This window comes from Hyperolius riggenbachi, chromosome 1 (genome assembly GCF_040937935.1).
Source record: "Hyperolius riggenbachi isolate aHypRig1 chromosome 1, aHypRig1.pri, whole genome shotgun sequence".
NCBI classification, from domain to species: Eukaryota; Metazoa; Chordata; class Amphibia; order Anura; family Hyperoliidae; genus Hyperolius; species Hyperolius riggenbachi.
The window spans coordinates 145,791,198-145,815,004 of record NC_090646.1 but is presented as its reverse complement, the minus strand read 5'-3'; the positions used below and the strand labels follow the sequence as shown (position 1 = coordinate 145,815,004).

The window sequence follows — 23,807 nt, the reverse complement described above, 5'->3', positions numbered from 1 at the left end:
GCTATTTTTTCGGGAGTAAGGTACCAATTCAAGAATATTTTTTGGAGGGATTCCCAGTGGTAACTGTTGGAGGAGGTTTTAGATATGCTGTTGAACGCTTTAATCATTTGGGTGTTGAGCATGGAGGACCAGAGGTGGAGGTATTTGGTTAACAGGGAATTGTTTTTGCAGGTAAGGAGGTCGTACCATAGTGAGATGCCCTTTTTAAGAGGTAAGGGAGAGTTAATTAGGGCGTACAAGGACCTGGGTAGTGCAGGGATTAGAATCTTCTTTTTAAGGAAGAGATGGGATATTTGTGCATGTTTAAGAAATTCGGAGTTGGGGAGGTTGTATTGTGTTTGTAGGTCTTTAAAGGGTTTTATTGAGCTGTTTGTAATGAGGTTGTTTTCTATCCAAGAGTTTAGTGAGAGGTCAGGAATGATTATTTGTAAGGATTGGATAGGGATTTTGAGTTGGATAGGGTCAATAGTGTCGGATGTGAATCTGTGGAGGTTTTTCCACAATTTAAGGGTAATGACAGTGGCAGGGAGATAGAGTTTTTTTATGGGAAGGTCAAGGAGTGCTAGAGAGAGAAGGTGTTTCAGGTTAGTGCCGCAGTGTGAGGACTCAATATCTACCCATAGATTATTAGGAGAGGGAGACCACCATTGCTTAGATGACTCAAGGATAGCAGCTTGATAGTAGGAGGATATACAGGGGAGTCCAAAGCCACCGTATTTCTTGGGAACGCTGAGGGTGCTTTGAGCAATTCTGTTCTTCTTTTTCCCCTTCTAGAAGAAGGTGGAGATGATGGATTGTAGCTGATTGAAAATTTTTTGGGGAACTGAGATCTGAACTGTTCTGAAAATGTAGAGTAGCTTAGGTAGAGTTGTCATTTTAAAGGCTGATGATCTGCCTGCGTGGGAAAATTCGTATTTGGAGATCATGGCAATATCTGAGGCCACAGTGTTGAGGAGAGGGAGATAGTTGGTTTTATATAAGTTTTTTGTTGACTTAGGGAGAAGGATGCCCAGGTAAGGGATGGTGTTATGCGCTATTGGGAAGGGGAATCTTTCTGTAATTATTTTAATTGTGGTCGGGTCAATATGTTTACATAGAAGAAGGGACTTGCTTTCATTAACTTTGTATAATGATGCTTTAGCAAATTTGGACAGGGTCTCCGAAACGCCCTCCAAGGAGTGCAGGGGGTTGGTTAAAGTTAAGATGACATCGTCGGCAAAAAGCCCAATTTTGTGGTGGTAATCATTAATAGTAATCCCAGAAATTTCAGTTTTGGAGCGTATGGTTTCCGCCAGGGTTTCCATAACTAGTACAAATATGAGTGGAGATAACGGGCAGCCCTGGCGTGTGCCATTTGTTATTTGGAATGGTTTGGAGTAGTAGCCCGCGTGAATAACTGAGGCTGAGGGCTTTCTGTATAAGGTCATAATTGCGTCTGTGATTCTGCCTGATAGGCCAAATTTAGATAATACACTCCTTAGAAAACCCCAGTGGACCCTGTCAAATGCCTTCTCTGCATCTAGGGTGAGATACAGAGAAGGCACCTTTCCAGCTTCTGCAATCTTCATCAGGTTGATCATTCTTCTTGTGCCGTCGGTTGCTTGTCGGCCTTTAACAAAGCCGACTTGGTCGAGGCCTATGAGGTTAGGTAGTATATGGATTAGCCTGTTGGCAATTAACTTGGCATAGATCTTAGTGTCTGAGTTGAGAAGGGAGATTGGGCGGTAGCTGGTCGTGGAGGTGGGGTTTTTCCCTTGTTTGGGGATAACAGAAATTGTGGCTCGAAGGAATTCTTCAGGGGGTGCATCTGTTTCTATAATGTGGTTAAACATGCTCATCAGTCTGGGAGCTAGGATGGTACTAAAAGATTTGTAATATTCATTTGTGTAGCCATCTGGGCCTGGCGCTTTTGCATTTTTGAGTTGTTTTAGGACTGCTAAGATTTCGGAGGTGGTAAAAGGGGCATTGAGTGATGCTAATTGTGATTCGGAGATTTTAGGTAATGCTAAGGGTTCTAAAAAGGCATTGATAGATTGTTGGGTGGGTTGGAAGGTTTTAGGATCTTTATTTAAGTTGTAAAGGGAGCTGTAATAGTCGCTGAAGGCGTCTGCAATAAGTTTGGGATTTGTAACTAGGGTGTTGTCGTTCGGGTGTATAATAGCTTGAACTGTTCTCTTAATTTGTTTATTTTTAATTTGCTGTGCTAGTAGTTTACTTGCTTTGTTTTTTTGTGAATAGAAAAGTGACTTAGATTGGTTAACATGCCATTCATATTTAGATAGGAGTACAAGCCTGAGGTCTTGTCTCAGAGAGAATAGAGTTAGTTGGTTTTTATGGGAGGGATTAGCAGCATCTGCTGTTTCTAAAATTTTGATCTGGTTTAATAAGTTGGTAATTCGAGTTTGGTTAGTTTTTTTAAGTATTGCTCCCAGTCTTATGAGCAGGCCTCTGGTGTATGCTTTATGGGCATTCCAAATTGTGGTGGGGTTGGTAGCACCGTTATCATTGATAGTGAAGAATTCCTTGATGTGGTCTTGTAAGTATTGGATGTTTTGTGGGTGAGAAAGAAGGGAATTATTCAGTTTCCAGGGTTTGGAGTTGGGGAGTTGCTGGGGGGGGGGTCAATGGTTAGCAAGATCGGGGCGTGGTCAGTCCAGGAGATGGGGCCTATAGTGCAGTCCGATGCCATTTGTAACGTAGGAGAGTCCATGAGGAAATAGTCTATTCTGCTGTACGTTTTGTGAATGTGGGAGTAGAAGGAGAAGTCCCGTTCGTTCCCATGGATGGCCCTCCAGGGGTCAAAGAGTTGTTCTTTGTGGATCCAGGATTGTAGAGAAGGGGCTTTGCGGGGGCCCTTGTAGGTTGAGTCCATAGAGGTAGTTATGCATATGTTGAAGTCTCCTCCTATGATTAAGAATCCTTGTTTGTGTTCGTTAATAAGCTTTAGTGTCTTCTTGAGAAAGGGGATTTGTGCTAAGTTGGGGGCATAAATGCAGGATAAGGTATATTGAATGCCTAAAATTTTGCAGATCACTATTAAGTAGCGGCCTTGCGGGTCTCTTAATACTTTGTCTATAGTGGGCGAGAGTCTGTTATGGAAGGAGATCAAAACTCCTCTCTTCTTTTTCCTGAAGTTGCTCATTAAAGTGTTAGAGAAGGCTTTGTGAGTAAAGGTTGGGACTTTGCCATCAGCGAAGTGTGATTCTTGTGCCATTATTATGTCTGCATTTGATCTTATAGCTTCGGACCAAAGAAAGGATCTTTTTTGTGGAGAGTTAAGGCCATGGGTATTAATGGATAGGAGCTTAAGTTTCATAGGGAACTGTTGTAGCTGTGGGGAGTTGCTTAGGAGTCAGGATTCTGTGAGGAGGGTTAGACAGTAAGATCATCTGTGTACCAAGAGGGGTAGCGACAAATAACAGGGGAAGGGTATATGGGCAAGTAGAACTTGGTAGAGTCAGAACAGACGTAACAGTGAACATGTAGAAGAACATGGAATTAGCAGTGGTGAATCCAGTTCTTTCCTGAGGGGCTTGAGCAAGCATACTCTAGGTTAGAGTAGGTGGTGGTAGGTGTCGTGACTTCATACCTGGTGTGGTTGATGCCATTCTATGGGTAGTTTTTGCGCTGAGGGTCTGGGGCTGACCTGCTTATTGGTAGCCGTGGGGTTAAGACCCCAAGATTTTAGTAGTTTCAGGCCCTCTTCTGTGGATTTAATCACGTGGGTAGTCCCAGCCCTGGAGATAAGGAGTTTGGTGGGGTATCCCCACTTATATGGTATGTTGTTGCTCCGCAAGGGTTTTGTAATAGGCTGCAGGTTTCTTCTGAGGGAGAGGGTGGCCTGTGATAGGTCAGGATAGATTTGAATGTTCTTGTAGGGATCAGGTAGTGATCCGTTTTTCCTGACTGATTCTAGTAGGTCTTCTTTGGTAGTGTAGCACAGAAATTTTGCGATTATGTCCCTTGGTGTGGTGTTTGGGATGGAGGGTGGTCTGGGGAGCCTGTGGGCTCTGTCTATCATTAGTTGGTAGTCCTTCAGATTAGGCAGGGTGGCTTGGATCAGGTCAGTTAGGTAAGGTTTGATATTGTTAGGTAGAATCTGTTCGCTGATGCCGCGGAATTTTAAATTGCATCGGCGGTTCCTATCTTCTGCATCTGCTAGTTTAGTTTTGAGCCAACTTATGTCTGAGCTCTGGTCTGTTATGGTGTCTACCGTTTTATTATGCTCAGTCGTTAGGTCTTCCAGATGTTGTTCAGTGTGGGCCACCCTGTCACCTAGCTCGTCCAGGGATCTCTGGAGGGAAGTAGTGATCTCAGCCATAAGGGATCTTTTCAGCATGATTAGCATCTCCTTCATGTTGCTTTGTGTGAGGATAGCGTCAGTGACTGGGAAGGTCTCAATGCCTGTCGGGGGTGAGGCAGTGTGGGAGAGTGCAGGGCCTACCTGGGTGTCCTCGGCGTTAGACTGTGCGAGTCTTGGTTTAGATTTCAGCGGGCTTCGGGAGTCCGGGGAAGCGGAGTCCGGAGTGGTGGTGCCGGAGCTGTTTCGGTCGTCCTGATGGAGCGGAGTGGAGTGGACTGTGCCTCCATGGTGTTTTCGCTGGCTGTGCTCGGAGAGCGATCGGAGATCCGCCCCTCCACACGCTCGGCGCCATGTTGGGGAGCGCTGCTGGTCTTACGGGTGTGGGCCGCGGAGAAGAATTCAGTTAGTTTGCGGGGGACTGATGAGCCCATCTTCCTCTTCCTCATTGTCTCCGTGTCCATCTCCGAGGATTCATCTACAGGTGGGTGAGTTTGCTGGCCTGGCATCGCTGAGTAGTCGCGTTGGCAATGGTTAGAAGTCAGAGCAAGGGGATCTAGCGTCCATCTCTCTCCTCCGGCGGACATGCCCCCCAGTCTGTGGAATTCTAATAAGATAAAAGTGATCCCCGGGATTTGGAGAATTGAATTTCAACCCCAGAAGAATAACCCGACAGGTATTGACTTCAGTAATAGAAATGGCAACTAGTCATAAAAGAGCTGCATTTTCAGTAGAACCTGCAATACTTTTACCAGCCCCACTGGGGACTCTCGAAAAAGACATTGTATTTACCAATACATACTATAAACACCCAAGCACTGAAATAATACAGCAAAGATGTTTGATTCTTAAAGTGGCATTATACTCCCAAAACTTAAATGTCAGTAGCTACTTAGTTACATAAAATAACATATGAAAGAATTCCCAAGTATTCCCTGTGTATAAAATTGTTATTTTTTTATGGCAGAGAATATTAGCAGCTTGCTTATCTCTTGTCATCCACATATGCAAAAATCTTCACCTTGACCTCCTCCTTTTCTGCTGAAGTGGCTCAACTTCTGCAAGGGCGATGTGTCTATTCAGCAGAGGGAGGGAAGCAGAGTGAAGACGCAAGCATAGGGAGATCCTTTCCTTTGCCAATGACAAGAGATAAGCAAGCTTCTATGGCTCTCTACAGTGAAAATAAACAATTTGACACACAGGGAATACTTGGGATTGTTTTCAAATGTTCTTTTATGTAACTGAAAACTTTTAAGCACTGAATCTAACAAAAGCTTAAAAAACTAGACCAAATCCAATCAATATCTCAAGTAAGATATTTATTGCATATTGATCAGGTGAGGACATTATTTTGCCATATACAACCATGCAAAATCCCAGCTATAGGGATCCAGGGTGCTTATTTTGGCAGCAGGCACTTGCCTATTCCACTATTGGAACTCTGGGAGCATCTCCTGTGGTCAGTAACTTACCGTTCAGGAAAACATTACGTTTTGAATGCAGCAAAATTTGTAGTGCCTAGGAAATTGCAAACAATGCAAAGACCCACTCTGAGGGAGTGGTTTCTCAACGTAAATAAGATTTATAAGATGGAGGAGATCAGGCATATTCAAAAACCCAAGAACAAGTCGTCCCTCTCCTTCATATAATATGAATGAACTCATGTCCACAACTATAGAGGTGTCTTAGAATTAGTATTTTATTTCAACAACAATCAGAATTAAAAATAAAATAAATCCCCAAGCCCATAACCATCCATATAGTCATCAAATATTCATAATAAATCTGCCCTGCTCTGACTTTCTCAAAAACAGCAACACATTGCTCCAATAATGTGTGTCCCACCAACAATCGTTCATAACAATAATTAGATGGGTCACTGGGTCAATACTGATGCTGATCAGAGAACAATAAGCAATACGTTTTTATAACATTACGTATATTAGCTTTCAAGTAACTATCCAGATGTGGGAACAGATCATATCCCACATCTGGATTATTACTTGAAAGCTAATATACGTAATGTTATATAAAAATGTATTGCTTATGGTTCTCTGATCAGCATCAATATTGACCCAGTGACCCACCTTATTATTGTTATTATTAACGATTGTTGGTGGGACACACATTATTGGAGAAATGTGTTGCTGTTTTTGAGAACGTCAGAGCAGGGCAGATTTATTATGAATTTTTGATGACTATATGGATGGTTATGGGCTTGGGGATCCATTTTGTTATTGTTTTTAATTCTGATTGTTGTTGAAATAAAATACTAATTCTAAGACCCTTCTATAGTTGTGGACATGAGTTCATTCATATTATATGAAAGAGAGGGACTACTTGTTCTTGGGTTTTTGAATATGTCTGTTTTGGGTCGATGATCCTAGTCCCTTTGTAGGACTAATCCATATTCAGGATATACTGCCAGTAGATGAGACTGGACAGTGTTTTAGGGATTATTGTGTTGGAGGAAATCAGGCATGCACAACACAATACCATACACAAATGTGTATTTACTTGGGCAGTGTGGGTAGATTTCCAAGAGACCGATGTATATAAAAATACTGTATTTTCCCAGACTGAGATATTCTACATAGAGGGAGATATGAGGGACAATATTCTTAAAGGTGTGTCACAACACCCACATAAACTTTATACCAATACAAGGTTATGTATAAAAGATATTGAAGAAACTCAAAAAGTTTATATGCAAATATACAAAAAGTCTTTATTGAAGACAAAAGTCGTGCAAAATATTCATAAAAATGTATCCTTCAAGGGGCATATTCCATAGCCGAGGCTGGCAAACATACAGCAGTGATTAACATCAAGATTACTGCAATTGTAAGTACTGTATTGAGGCGACATCAACTTGTTTTTACGGGATAGACCCTTCATCAGGCCTCCACATATAAAGTCACATCTGGATAGTTACTGCATGATCTTAAAGGAGTCATCAGGGCAAATCAAGTAAAATGAGTGGTACTTACCGGGGGCTTCCTCCAGCCCCAAGCTCCCAGGACCTCCCTCGCCGCAGCTCTGCCCGCAGCCATTCACCGGAGCTCCGACCCGGTCCCCGGCGATGACGTCAGAGCGACCTGGAGGTCGCTCTGTACTGCGCCTGCGCGATCGGCGCTGTCAATCACCGCCCTGTGGGGCAGAGCGGACTGCGCAGGCACAGAACTACTGCGCCTCCAGGTCGCTCTGACGTCATCGCCGGGGACCGGGTCGGAGCTCCGGCAAACGGCTGCGGGCAGAGCTGTGGCGAGGGAGATCCTGGGAGCTTGGGGCTGGAGGAAGCCCCCGGTAAGTACCACTCATTTTACTTGATTTGCCCTGATGACTCCTTTAAGTAACATAATTTTCCTATACTGAGGCCAGCTGCTACACATTGGTTGAGTTGGGCTTATTGTTGTAACATGGTCTGATTTTAAAGCAGTAGGATCAGCCATACTATGCCAGGGAAAAAAAACACATATGTAAGTAGATCAATACTTGATCTACTTACATAACACATGTATTATACTGTCCAAGTTTTGATTTCAGTGAATGTTATATAGTAAATGATGAGAATTCTGTTCCTGGGGGGGGCGTGGCCTAGCACGCAGAGATGATGGACGCTTGAGAACAGAGCTCCGGACCCAGTGCTACTTTAATCGAGTGGGACGAGAGTTATATGTCACAAAAACCTTACCTGGGCATGCAGACCCGCATTAAGACCAACAACAAGTCTCAGAGGGACAACTTTACTCCGGCAGGAAAGACGGTCCCTGAGTTATTCAGAACACAGCAAGCTCGGAGACAGAACAACGCGGACAAGATGGCGCCGACGCGAAGCGATACAGAGGCCTCTTCTCCCGCCCCCTCAGAGGACTCCCCTAATACAAGTAAGAGACCCCCTACTACCAAACCAAACCCTAAAACTGACATCCCTACCATGGCGGATATGAGGGCACTGGCAGACGACATAAAATCCTTCATAAAAACGGCCATATCGGAGGTGAAAGAAGAGGTAGCGGCCATTAACATGAGGCTGACAGACAGAGCAAGCGGGAAGGAAGAGGGACACAAAACTAAAATGGCTACACAAAGCAACAACAACCCATAATCGCAGGCTGATAGACCACAGTAGGCACTTAGAAGACTTAGATAATAGGGGAAGAAGATCGAATATAAGGGTGCTTGTTTCTATTGGAAAATTGTGAGTGCACTACTTTTAAACATTTTATTAAAGCGAATGGTTTTACACTATGTGGAGCTTCTCAGTTATTAGGCTGATGTGAGACTCCTGCTTCCATGGAAACATCTATTCGAGGCTGACAGCGAGAGTTCCGTTGGGTGTTTAAGTGCAGTTGCTGTCTTTAACTTGGGCAGCAAAGCAGAAGGTGAGAGGCCACGTATGTTGGTGGTGGTGTGTAAGCCTGAGGAAACTTGCACGGGTTGAGAAGTGTATAACTGCTGTCTGTGGCTGGCGGCCATAGTACATGAGTGATACAACTGTATGAAGATTCAACTACATGTGAGCGCAGCATCGCAAAAGGAATAAGGGTGAAGGGCCTACCAGAATCGGTGGCATCAGAATCTCTCACAGAAGCCCTCAATGCGATTTTCAACGAGCTCCTAGACCGGCCAAAAGACACTCCCATAGAACTCGTTAGAGCCCACAGAGCCCTCAAGCCACGGGGCTCAGAGAACGACCCCCCGAGGGATGTAGTGTGCTGCCTGGCCTCGTTCCAATTGAAAGAAGAGATAATGAAAGCGGCCAGAGCTCAAGATGAAATTATCTTCAATGGGACAGCCATTTCCCTATATCAGGATCTTTCCCTTATCACCCTCACAAATCGCAGGGCGCTAAAACCGCTGACGAAACTACTGCAGGACAAAGGCTTCCAATATCGGTGGCGCTTTCCCTTTGCACTTACTGTCCTACACAAAGGCAGAATAGCGACCCTGAGAACACCGCAAGACCTGCCGGGTTTCTTAAAGATCCTTGGTCTACCCAAAGTAGCTCTGCCTAACTGGTACGAAGAGTACCAGCTACAAGAATCTAGCGCCATTGCAACAGAGCGCGACCCTGCTAATAAATCCCCTTCTCGCAGACAACAGGACGGGGGGTCTCCACGAAGCAATGCTGCAAGCTTTTCAGGCTCAGAGGAGGAAGACACCACCTAGACAGACTCCAGCTTTGCAAGTTACCCACTTAGTCTGCAGCTGTATGAACGGACTGCATTTACTGTGATACCACCAAGGCGGACTTTATAAAAACACGGAAACAAACAACCAGCACGAACTATCATGGGGATGAAACATCAGCATGAACAACTATCACTCCGCACAGCAGCAAACACCCCCACCTCAAAGTATCCCGGCTGCAACAATAGGGCCACCCAAAACAACGGACCCGGCTGCCATGCACACTAACTACGCAAGATATGCATGTCGGGCATAAAAGCTCGCTCCCTTAGGGGAGAACTGTAACTGTCGCTTGCCCCTATATGCTTACAGGGACACAAAGGAGGGACAACGAAATAATGGCCCCACTCTGGGAGAGTCAATCACTTGATGGCAAGCTCCGTAGGAGCCTACAATACAAGAGGGAAGAGATAGCTTTTAATGAGGGCAACAAAACATAATAATGGGACATGAGGGATCCCTCTAACCCACCCTATAGATAGCGTTCCCCAGGATGCTAACCCATAAGCAACCGCTAACCTCCCTGACCAACAAGGCATAAACATTCCTGCTTCTTTAGGGATTTAGCAAACTCTACTTGCTACCACTCTGCTAAATAAGCACTAACTCAAGAACTAACATTTCCGCAACCTATAGCTAACCATATCTCTCCCCCCTTACGCATGCATGCTCTAACCTGAATTCGCTTACTGATAAGATTAAGACTTAAAAAATGATTTGATGAGTGAAATAACATCAGCTGCATGATTTTGAAAATGCTATATATTGACCCTCTCAACCGGTCCATATAGATTAATCCCATAGTAACAAGAGAAAAACATCCTAGTTGTGCTACTTGTTTCCTCTGCCTGCCTTTAAAATGGTGGATATACCTATAAGGAACATACTAAAGGGTCAACACTGGCCCTCTGGGTCCTATCTGCCACCAGCCCTGAGGGGCGGATATAAATATCTACTATTGCCGTATACCGCTAGCTTGTCGCCCCCAGGAAGACATACCCAGAAAAGACTTTCTCTATAATTGTTCCCACACTTTTTGATCCAATTAGGGTCCAATAGTTTTTGTTCTTATAGCTAACTTAACGTTCTTCTTATTGAATATATAGATAGCGCAACATACCACTACCCCACATCAGAGATCCTTGATTCAGGGCTCTCTGGTAACTTCCCCATTTGATTTTGAGAGGGTACTTGGGTGAGGGCCTATTAGGCCTGCACCAAACTACCTCTCAAAGGGGAACCAACTCAATATCCACCTAGAAGGTTTTACTTAAAGGTGGCTATATCCCGTGTCGGTGGGCTCGCACAGCAGGAGCCAACTACATAGCCCACTCTGCGCACCCAACACAACTGTTTACAGCAAAATTGCAAGCGCTTGCCTATCAGTGAAAGGCGACAATGAGATCTACACAGGAAAATGGAAACACTGAGGGGAGACAGGTGAAATGGAAAGTAACCTCATGGAACATAAACGGTCTTAACACACCGGAGAAACGCTCGACTATTCTTAGGCTACTACAGAAACAAAAAACATCAATAGCTATCCTACAGGAAACCCACTTTAAAGAAAATAAAATCCCTTTCCTAAGGGATAGAAACTTCACTAATTGCTATCATGCCCCCTCAAAAGAAGGGAAAAACAAAGGGGTTTCAATTTTATTACACAAAAACTGCACCATCACCATTACAGAATGCAAAAGGGACCCAGAGGGAAGGTATTTGTTTATTAAGGGGAACTCAGGCAACAGGGCAGTCACTATCGCAGCAATATATGCCCCAAATGAAAAACAAGAAGCTTTCATGAACAAAATCACTAACCTATTACATGACTTTGCACAGGGCATGATAATTGTGGGGGGAGACCTAAACATTCCATTAAACCCTAACATCGATTCCTCCACTGGGAAATCCTCAATCCCTTTCAAGTCTCTCAAAAACATCAAACAGAACCTACTTTCATTGAGACTGATGGATGTTTGGAGACTCCAACACCCACAAACCAAAGATTATACACACTATTCAGATCCCCACTCCAAATACTCCAGAATTGACTACATACTTCTAACTCAAGCAGACCTGGAGTGGGCGATTGAAACTGACATCGGGCAACGGGTAATTTCAGACCACGCACCAGTCCATTTGACGATGCAGTTCCCAACAGTTAGATTAAACCAATTCATCTGGAGGCTTAACCCTGACTTGCTAGAGTCCCAAAACGATGTTAACAGGATAAAAGACTCCATCCTAGACTACTTAAAACATAATGATAAACCTGAAAGCCCTCCTCTCCTGACTTGGGAGGCACACAAACCTGTAGTAAGAGGAGAATTTATAAGACTGGGAAAAGAAAATAAAAAAAAAAAAGAAGCGAAGCTAAACTCTCTACTACTGACACTCCAAAAGCTAGAAAGAAAACACAAACAGAAACACGCCAAAGAAATACTCACAGAGCTTAATAACACGAGAGAAGAAACTAAAAATGTATTGCACCTAGCGGCAAAAAAGCGAATCCTCAGGGCGGAAAAAGCAATATATGAATGGTCCAATAAAGCAGGTGCCTTTCTAGCAAGAAGAATTTAAAAAAAACAAGCTCAACAACAAATAGATGCCATTATAGATAAAGCAGGGAAAAAACACACAATTTCCAAAAACATATTAGAAACCTTCAGACAATATTATGAAGGCTTATATAATATAGGAGATAAGACTTTATCACCTCAACAGCTAAAATCCAGATTAAACAAAATTCAAAGCTTTTTAACGAAATTTGGCCCCAGCCCCTTAGACAGGAGTATAACTGAAAAATTAGACAGTCCAATATCCAAGGAAGAATTTCTATCAACTGTCAACAAGCTGAAAGTGGGCAAAAGCCCAGGACCAGATGGTCTGACAGATATATACTACAAAACTTTTGCACCCACTCTAGTAGACCCCTTTCTGGCAGCTTTTAATTCCGTAGGCCCTAACCCCACCCCATCCCCACAGCTTCTAGAAGCTCACATCAAAATCCTCCACAAACCAGGCAAAGACCCAACTAACTGCGCCAGTTACAGACCCATTTCCCTTCTCAATAATGATTTAAAAATTTTCGCAAAAATAATCGCCAACAGAATCTCCCCTTTACTCCCAAGCTTAATCGAGCAGGATCAAGCAGGTTTTGTTCCAGGAAGGGAGGGAAAAGACAACACTACCAAAGCAATCAATATTCACAATTGGCTTACAAGGCGAGCCGTGGAGGGATGCTTTATCTCCACGGACGCCGAAAAAGCCTTCGATAGGGTGGCGTGGGACTACATTTCTGAGACAATTAAGCACCTAAACTTCGGGTCTAGCATGATTAATTGGATCAACCTTTTGTACTCCCGACCCACAGCACGTATCAAAGCAAACTTTTTGCTATCGGACATCTTTTCCCTCTCCAATGGAACGAGACAGGGCTGCCCGTTATCCCCTATCATATACATTCTGACACTGGAGCCTTTTTTAAACCAAATAAGACAAAACCCTAATATAAAAGGGGTGACAATACAAAACAAAGAGCACAAAATAGCCGCTTTTGCGGATGACATGCTATTCTTTATCACACAACCACTGACATCCATGCCAAACTTGATTCAATGCCTAGAAGACTTTGGATTAATATCTAACCTAAAGATAAATTTTACAAAATCCAGCGCCCTGAATATTTCATTAACCCAAATCACTCTCCAGCAATGTCAAAGTTCCTTCCCCCTAAGGTGGGAATCATCTGACATTACTTACCTAGGAATTAGAATCCCAGCGGATCTGCAAAGAATTTTCGCTTTAAACTATACCTCCCTAGAAACAAACATCACAGCTGATCTAACATCATGGGGGAAAATGCAGGGAATCTCATGGTTTGGCAAGATGTCAATAGTAAAAATGAATATCCTACCCAGGTTCCTCTACCTATTCCAAAACCTTCCAATTTCGCTACCCCAATCATACTTAAAGGGCATTCAACGGAAACTCACACAATTTATCTGGAATAAGCAAAAACCCAGACTAAGATTTGAGATACTTACGAGAGCCAAGGCTGCCGGGGGTCTGGGCCTTCCAGATCTATCAAAATATTATTGGGCATCCCAATTGGTAAGGGTACTAGGATGGGCCGACTTCAAATCAGGGAAGGATTGGGTCCAAATAGAGAACGCCAGCGTTCAACCTCAAATTCCGATCATTCAAAATTTACTGTGGGACCTTGCGTCACAACATTCTAAAACCATATCCCATCACCCATTAGTGGCCCCAACTCTGAAAACGTTCCTAACCTGTAACAAAAAATACAAACTTTTAGGGAAAGGAAGCTTACTAACACCCTTGCTAAAAAACAAGGACTTCCCACCCGGCCTGGAAAAAAACTTCCTCACGGGATGGAAAAAAACCGCATCTCCTAGAATTATAGACTTCATGAACAAAGGGGAGGTACTACCATACATGCAAATCAAGGACTTCACATACCCACAAAATATACCAAAATGGCAATACTTTCAAATAAGGCATTACATAAACTCACTAAAAACCAAAAACATGCTAAGCCAATCCACCACAGTGTTTGAGGAAAAGATCCTCTCTGTAAAAGAACCAAGACATACACTTGCATGGGCCTACTCTTTGCTGAACAATTACAGCTCGGATGAGCTGCTACAGTACCAGAAAAGATGGAACCATGCATTAAACAAAAATATCTCCTCAGAACAATGGGAATCCATAGCATTAAACACACATAAATCCTCCAGAAACGCCTGGGCCCAAGAACAGAGCTTTAAATTCCAATCGCTATGGTACAAAACACCTGAAATTATACATAGATATGCCCCCGATACCCCAAATCAATGCTGGAGATGTGGCAACAAGGATGGTTCCTTTCTACACATCACTTGGCACTGCCCATCCCTTAAAACATATTGGGTGAACATTCACGACCTCACTCAAAAAATATATGGCTTCCCTATCCCATTCGAACCAGATGTGTTCCTGCTTCACAACTACCACATTAGCCATAAAGAATATAAAAATTCTATACTACCACACCTGATTAATGCAGCTAGATCACAGATCCCAGCACTGTGGAAACAAAAAACCATCCCCTCTATCCAAAGCTGGATGCAAAAAGTAGGTAGAATACAAAAACTGGAAGAGCTAATCCATAGCACACAATACACCATGGATAAATACCACCTCATATGGGATAAGTGGCTGCGCCACATGGAAGCAACACATTCAGAAAGGAGCCTTGGGCTAGATTAAGGTCTCCCAGTACTGCAACCCCAATCTAACAATCCCCGGGAATCAGACACCCCCGGCACGGACATCAGACCCCCCTTCACAATAGCACAAACACAACTGGCAAAAATATTGGATAAAGCGCACGAGTGGAGCATACTTTATACTTTATCTATGGTACACCTGGTGGGCGGGCTCACCGACACGGAAGACACGGAAAACACTGACACGGAAAACACCTATCTATCATTCCAGTTCCTATCTCTTAAAGTAGCTACGGTTGAAAGGTGGAAAGACGACGAACATTATGGTGCAGATGTTAGAAACATGTCTAAAAGAAGACATGAAGTGACAGCGTAAGACATGTCTAGATATCAACACAGTATGTCTATACTGAACCTCTGCACTCGACAGTCACCACCAGTTACTTAGTTAATAAAGTTATTGTACAAAACTACATAACCTGGCAAAAATGCTAGATAATTAAAATAAGCGATTGCACTCCAGAGACGCTTAACAATCTAATAGAATCGATAACTAGCTCTTTGTACTATGCTTTTTAAATGATTCATTGTAAATGATTAGATTTATAGAGTGTACTACTACACTGGATAAGCGCTCATATGTTTGTACTGTTGTTCTTTCAAATTTGTGTAAGCTTTCATATGATCAATAAACAATATTGAAACAGAATTCTGTTCCTGGTGGGGGCCATGTCTTTTGCCCACAGTTAAGGCTAACTCGTGATGTCATTTCTGCCCTTTACTTTTTTTCTTGTCTCCTCCAATCGCTGAGTCGCCTCAGCCTTGCTTGTAAACACAAGTGAGTAGGGGATTAGGTTTCAGATAAGAAGCTGGCAGGGAAATAAAGGGAAGAGGAGGAATAGATTATAGATAAAAAGAACCCCCAGCATGCAATTCTTTGGCACCGACTAAAGGGCCACTGCTCCTTAAGTATGTGATAACTCCAAATCATAACAGCAGAAAAAGTTTTGAAAGTTTTGAATGCAGGATTAGCATCTTTATCACTTAATACATTCAGACCAGTTGCTGTTGAAATTTGATTTTTATGGTGACGATACCCCTTTAAAGTGATTGGGGGAAGGAGAGTTATAGCTATAGTTATGGTATTTACATAAGGATGCCGACATTTATCTGTTAACATACATCTCGATTCTGTCTGACTTAATTATATGTCATTGCATTGTGTATTACTCATGCTTTATATGACAGCTTTGCTGTTACTATTTTTATTTATATGGTTTATTTTCACAGCTTTAACCTTACTACACCAGTTATGATTGATATGCATTTGAAAAGCTGTATCTAGCATTTTATATGTATCTTTTTCATCTAGGTCTTTGCATTAATAAAAGCTTTTTTGGCAGGAAAAAAAAAAGTGTGAGTGAGTCATGAAAGCAGATGTGCAGTGGAGGAAAGCGATGTTTGCTTTACATATTGCAAAATGAGGCGTAGAGCACTTATAACACCAAAACAGGTTTTTATTCTAAATTTCCTCATACACACAGTCAGATTTCCAGACAACCTTCCAGGCAATCATTCCTTTTGATTGATTTCTTGGTTGGTAATTTTATGGAATGGCTATTTCTTCCAACTGTTCTTTTTTATCAAGCAATTTCCAGTAGATAGGCTGCTCCTGTGACATAAGATTGATTGGCAGTTTGCACATCCACAAGGCGTGATGTGTGCATAACAAATCAATATGTACTACCACATACATTTGTGTACCCAACTGATAATAGCACGCAGTTTGAATCTTGGTCTAGAAACTATCTGCATGGCTTTTCTATGTTCTCACTAAGTTTGTTTGGTTTCCTCTGGGCACTCCAGTTGCCGCCCACATATACTGGGAGGCTACATGGCTTCACCCATTAACAGACCTTAGACTATGGTAGAGACATTAGACTATGACTATGGTAACGTTTAAAATGTGAGCTCCTCTGATTTACCGTTAGTAACTTTTACAGTTGACAGAAGAATTCCTTTTTGACCAACAGACAATCCAATCCTTGCGACAGCCGACAGTATTTACTGGAAGTGAATGTAGGCTTGTGTTTAGGAGGCCTTTTGTAAAGCATCCCTTCAATGTAAACAAGCTTGGCTCTACATGGATACCGAAGATTGGATTGTTTCAGCTGCTGAGATTTACAAAATCCCTGAAAACATGTTTTATGGTCTTCTCCCTCTCTAGTAGGCCGTGTTAATTGAAAAATACAATTGAGTTTCTCCCCTTGGATAAGAAAGAGAATAAGTTTGTGTATTATAAAATAACACATGGCCTCATAAAACAGTCTTTTCTGGAAAGGACAAAACTTCTGCACAGCAAGCAGCAGTAACAAATCCATAAATATTCTTCCTACCGTTCGAACTGCTGTTGGTATTCCTGACTCATCAACCGGTCCAATCCCTGCATAGTGTGGAGCTTTAATAAGTGTGACTTTCTTCTCCTCCTCAGAGATCCTGCAGATTGGAATAGTGCTGCTGCTCCGGCTAATATCTGATTGGTACTGCTGAGAATAGGAATCTGTGAAGTCTACAAAGACAAAAACAAGGTCAGTGGTTCATGAAGAAGGGTGCAAAGTAATCAGGCATTTAAGAATAACATATGAAGTTCTACATCTGCAGGCCAAGGAGCACTAGAATGTACAGGGAATATCTGTCTGTTAATACATAATTATAGCATTAATCTCCTCTCCAAGCTACAGAGAACACCCCCCCCCCCCCCACCGTACCACAATTACCACTACAATATCAGTCTTTAAAGGAGTCCTCAGAGGAGTACAAGTAGTCCCCAGTTAACAAACGAGAAAGTCTGTAAGTTTTTTCTTAACCTGATTCTGTCCATAAGTCAAAACACTGTGCCATCTCTGTCCCCTGTGCCTCCTCTATGCCCCCGTGTCTCCATTGTCCCCCTCTGTGTCACCTGCGTTTACCCCCGTGCATTCAGTGCCCCTTTTGTTCCACCACTGTCCCCCTGTGCCCTCTGTGTACCACACACAAATGTCATTTTACCAGTGTGAATTTTTTCAATTTTGTAAAATCTAGATTCTCAAAAAAAAAAAAAAAAAAAAGTCTTGTTCCCACACAATCAAATTTCCCATTTTCGGACCACTTATATCAGTGGGTCATTCCTAAGTCAGGTGTATGTCAGTGAAAACCTGTAATCCATGAAGTGAACACAAATAACTAACTTTTCTAAAATTCTACCTTTTCTAAATTGTTTGGCGGCCCTCCGAGTCCATAGTTGTCTGTCTAAAGGTGACTATACATCAGGCGGCTTGGCAGCAGACTATCGACTATCCAATTATTATAATCAGATAAAAATTGGGGATGCCAAGTACATGCCCAATAGACTATGCAAAATTGGTTGCATTAATCGGTCAGACATGCTGCAAGATATAGGGCTGACTTGCAGGTGTGCAGTGGTAATGGCGAGTGATATCGGGATGAGTGACTTAACCCCCAACTCTGCTCCCTAATGTGCCCCCTTCCCCCGGTGCACTATACATTACCTGTCCGTGTCCGCCATTTGTGCTCCGCTGGCTCTGGGTGCTGTCCTTTGCCCATACATGCGCCCACGTGGTTGCCACACTCTGGTAACCACGCGGGGTGCCTGTATGGAGCAAGGAGACACCGGCAGATGTGGACAGGTAATGTATAGTGCACTGGGCACCGGGGGCAGATTACACATGGGGGGCAGTGTCGGGCTGGCAAGGCGGCAGATGTGGAGTCACAAGGCCGATTCTGGACCGATTTCAGCATGAAATTGATCGGAAATGGGCCTGCGGAGTATGGGCAGCCGACAGATCTCTATCTAATAATCAGATTCAATCAGCTAGAGTCTCTTGGTTGAATCTGCCCATCATCACTACTGAACTCCTGCTACTTGAATGAGACTGACAGATAAACAGAGGCAAAAAAAATTCAGTCTGTGGAAAAGTGCTTACACTCCGTAGCACAGCAGGAAGTGTCATCTCTTATTAAGGGCCATATTACACCAAAAAGTGCTAAAAATTTTGTATTGTATTATTGTATATTATACCCGGTATAGCTTTTTTTTTGTAAACCATTTTGAAGTAATTTTCACAGCATTTTTGCATTTCTATACTTGGTATTGAGTCCCGATCACTCCAAAAAATGCTACCTGCAGCGCTTTTGAGATTTTAATAAAAACATTTCTGTCTGATGTAAAATACCCCTAGGATATAATTGTCCAAGTGCTTTTCAAAACTCTGGAAAGGGTTGGTGATCAAAAAATCTCTATAAAAGCACTCTTTGGGTTAAAGTCTCAGTCCAAGCAAAACATTTAAGTCTAGTTGCCCCTACATACTCCCGCTAGTCTTGCAAGATATAAAAAAAAATTGTATAAAAGCTTGTAGGTGCCTTAATGTAGCTGATAACATCAGTCATGTGACTGCAGCTGTTACTCATACACCCCTGTGTGAGCTACCATGCTCCTTTCAATTCAGGTGCAGACGGGGACATAGCTACTCAACACTGGAGCAATAGATGGTGGGCATGATTTAGACACTGTGGCTCCTAGGACCCTACTGAGGACAGCACCTCTGCCATTTGCAAATAAGAAGAGGCATCAGCAGTAATTTGACTGTTTCTGATCTTAGCCAAGGTCAGAGAGATGCTAATAATGAATAATTAGAGTGAAATAGTCCACTGGGCTTTATGCATGCATGTGTGCTTTAAAAAAACTCACAGAACAAAACAAAAATAACACAAGATGCATATATGGTAGTATGAAAAATATGGCCAAATATCCTAAGTTTTGTCTTCTTTACTTTATCCTTTGGCTTATATTTCCTCCTGTTTTTGGCCATGCTTTCATAGTTTCCTTCCTAAACCCCTGCAGGCCCTTAGCACAGCCCTAACATGTGCCCAGGCATGGGAAGTCAAGCTCAACAGCCGCTAAGAACAGCATTTCGTGTTACGGTTCCATGAGAGCCATGACACAGTCTTCCCTGCCAAACATTACAGGGAGAGAATAAAGATTTCCCATCATTCATTATCGTTGTGCAGTCACACAACATCCTCCTACACTACAATAGAACATTTCATTTTTCAGCTCACGAATAGAAAAGGTTATATAAATTAGGGTGGGCCCCAGAGGCCATTGAAAAGCACCATCAAGAACAATAAGTGTCTGAAATGGCACTTGCAGTAGGCCGTTGTCTTCTTCTGGCAGAATATCAGAGGGCTCTTTTGTTTCAGAGTCACTTCTTTGTAGTTACATTGAAATAAGCCACATTCCTCTTGTAGCACAGAGAATGTACTCACAATGCATCCAGCACACCTCTCTACACTCAGCCACACTATTCCTCATTCCATGATTGCAGCTGCTTCTCCTTCCAAATTACAAGTTTTATGTCACTAATTACTGGTAGCTTTATAGCAACAAAAACCCATCTAGCACAGCTTCAATAGATAATGTCTATGGGCTGCCTATACCACAGTAGCAGTTGTTCTCATCTACATAACTAAGATAAATTCCTGATTTAACGGATCACAACATATTGGTATTTCCTTTAGGATTTTTTTTTTTTTAAATACCGCTGATGTGATCTTAAAGGGGAACTGCCTAAACAAACATACTGTCATTAAGTTACATTAGTTATGTTAATAAGAATAGATAGGTAATATAATCTCTTACCCACCCCGTTTTAAAAGAACAGGCAAATGTTTGTGATTCATGGGGGCTGCCATCTTTGTCATGGGGGCAGCCATCTTTTTGGTTAAAAGGAGGTGACAGGGAGCAGGAGACAGTTCCAACTATCCTGTGTCCTGATAACCCCTCCCAGCTGCACACACTAGGCTTCAAATGTCAAATTCAAAATGTAAAAAAAAAAAAAAAATTGCACCAAAACAGCAGAACGAGAACAACAACATCAGAAATCCCATCATGCATTGCACGGCATTAGGGGAAAAATGCCCGGGCAGTTTTTCTTCTGTGCAGCTAAAAATGAGGCTTGTATAAGAGAAAAAAAGTTCTGATGCTGTGAAACAGTTAAAGAAACACCAGGCCTTTCCAGTGCTGCTGAGTACATTTTTAGTCTGGAGGTTCACTTTAAGCCCCATACACACGTTAGATGAAACTCGACAGAGGTGGTTGAGAATGACTGCCTCTGCAGAGTATACAGCGTGTGTACAATCACCCATTACTCCTCTCGACCGCTCGGTTAGCATTGTTCACTTCAATTACTCTGTCCGTCACATGACCTCATTTTCATGCCACTTCATCCTCTGCATAGCAACAGAACAGTTGACTAGCCTGCAGGCTAACAATGCATCTACCAGCCTCAGCCCAGCCATGTTGCCTGATGGATCAGGTACCAATCCTTGAAGGCAACATGCCTTGTAGGACTGCAAGAGGTTTTAGGCTGCAAAATGATGTAGTCTCTGGAGCAAAGCAATTATGCTTCATTAAAAACTGCTGGTAGAACACGAGTCTGTTATCAGCCTTGTACACATTCTAGATGTTTCTGGGCCATGGTGGCAGATCAGGGCCGCTTGTGTTGGGAATCTAGTGTGTATATGATAGACACTATCCTCCCTGATGCATCTCCAAGAGATGTGGACTGGCAGATCATCTTGGCTGAGCCCAATTTTTCTCATGCTAACTTCGTCTGCTATGTCATTTGCAGCACCATCTGCCCTTCTCCCCCCTTCATACTAACAGAATGTTTCCTGTAGGCTAGTGACACATCTATGCAGAAGTCAGCTCAAACTGTGGCCTGAGTCCCGATCCTTGCGGGTGGCAGTAATTATGCCTCTGAACGCATTTTAGGACAAAACTGTAAAGCAGCACCTGCATATGAGATGCACAAGTAAGGCTATCCCAATTTGAACACATATAATACCTTGGTTAACATTAAAGAAGCATTCCTAAAACAGCACTAAAACTGGCCATGCACTATTTGGCCATGAAAAGATTTTTTTTCCCTTAACCTATACTTCAACCGATGCCTTGATCAAGAATCTAGGTTTTTCAATAATTGTGGTGTGATTGTGCTTTTCTCAGTCCAGACGAATTAAAATGGGAACCTTTTGTAGTATTTGGTTGTGGTCAATTCCCGCAGCTGCGATTGAGCGTTTTTGAATGGTTGCAGCCATGACTTGCCAACTTTGTTGTCACACGTGCATGCTGTTCCCCACCAGGAAGTCACCAGTGGCTGTTGCCGGTACGAACAATCGCTTCTCCTTCACACTGAACATGGGCAGTAAGGTGTGATGGGTGGTGAGATTTCCAATTGGTGATTTACAGTATACTGCCCCCATGGATTGCCGCTGTTAGCCTTGCCACTGAAGCGACTGTTGTGTAAGCTCTGCCTTAGTAAAGCCGTGTTGTCATTCATCCATCTGAAAGGTTGGGGGTTGGAGCAGCACTCATGAGACGGACAAACGGCATGTGCACAGATCTACCACATGTACCAATGACATGTAGACAATGTAGTAGAGCATACTTGATCCGCACCACGTCTTCATAAAACATGTAACTTTATTGCAAAATAAGTTAAAAGCACAAATGGGTAAGAGGTGCCCAGGGGCTGATAAGCTAAAAGTAGAAAAAAGGGAGGTGGCTTATCTCAAAAACATCAAACTCATATAAAAATGTATGTAGCACAGGCTAAATCGCACAACCCCTGAGGGCATCTTTCCCTCTTGCGCTTTCCAACAGAGCATGTTTTGTGGATTTTCTGGAGTTTTCTCACCTGTCTTCCAGCATTACTTGTGCATATCTTAGTGGCTCCCCACACAGAGGCTCAAGGAAATGTATATATGCACTAGTAATGCTGGAGGACAGGAGGACATACAATAAATATAGTGTGCATAAAACGATTAGATTCAGCTTGCTCTAGTTTTTACATGAGTTTGAAAAAGAACAAAAGCCCCACGTAAAATGATACCATTTCAACATACAGATATTTCCTCTAAATGTCTATAATATTGGTAGATCTCTGTAGTGGATCTCCGGCTCTCCTCCCCTCAGCACTACCTCTCCATACCTATCTAACAGACAAAACTCACCACAAATTATCCAGATCAAGACCTTTCAGGATACAGTACAGTTGCTTTTCACTGAGCCATAACAGCCTGGCTGTTCCTGCATGAATCTGATGTTGATGTGACTTTATGCTATGCTATCCTGACATAAGCTGGCCTGCTGATCTATGTGCCTTTCAAGTGCTTGCCTACTAAGCTGCATATATTGTGCTCATTGCAACAAAGACAATATGGCTGTCTACCACGTTTGAACTTTGGCCCCTATGTCATGACCTCTTTGATACATGTTATATCACACTTCTGAGCTGCCGCTTCAGTCTCTTTGCTAGCACATCATACTGGCTGTCCTATACACATCTTGCTTGCTATTGTGGACCTTGTCATGATACATTATTGTGGTGAGTTGCTAGTATAGGGGGAGATGAAGACTTCATTTGCCCTGGTGGGCTGACACTACCATATGGACCTTATTGAATCTGCAACTCTCTGTTATGGGGAGAATCAACCTGTTTTGCCTGCAGGCGGTACATGAAGAAGAACTCTAGTGGAAGCTTTTACATTGACTCTGTAGATCTGAGTCAATTGCGAACTTGCAAGAATTATCTTTATTCACTGTTTGAGCTCTGATCCTAACTGCGCAGTTATACTCTGTACAGCGCTGCGTAATAGGTCAGCGCTATATAAATACTTAAAATAAATAAATAAATAAAAGTTATAGAACCGGTTCATTATACATTATATAAGTTTAGCAGCCTAACTGGGAGGTTTGGGGAGGTCTGGGGAGATCAGGGGGAGTTCATGTGGATGGGGGCTATTTGGTGGGAGTTATCTCATGCTGTATGTTTTAACATTTTTTAGTAATTAATAAAGTTTTGTAATCTTTTTGAATTAGATTCGTTTGTATTCAATCAGGTCATACCCCTCCGAAATTTTATCTCACAGTTTATTGTCTCTGTAGTGAAAGGTAGTGGACCACCTCTCTGGTTAAGCTTCAGATTTGCCTTGGTCTGATCTGACAGCACTCCAGATCCATA

At 42.7% G+C, this 23,807-nt stretch overlaps 1 protein-coding gene across 15 annotated transcripts in view; it reads right to left on the bottom strand.

Moving 5' to 3' along the window:
* Positions 1-23,807, bottom strand: part of SORBS2 (sorbin and SH3 domain containing 2) — a 403,972-nt gene that overhangs the window by 114,103 nt on the left and 266,062 nt on the right. For all 15 annotated transcript variants that reach the window (XM_068278687.1, XM_068278672.1, XM_068278679.1 and 12 more), the window contains one exon: positions 17,121-17,293. In XM_068278687.1, coding sequence (XP_068134788.1) covers positions 17,121-17,293 — 173 coding nt within the window. The remainder of the gene's footprint in view (positions 1-17,120; positions 17,294-23,807) is intronic.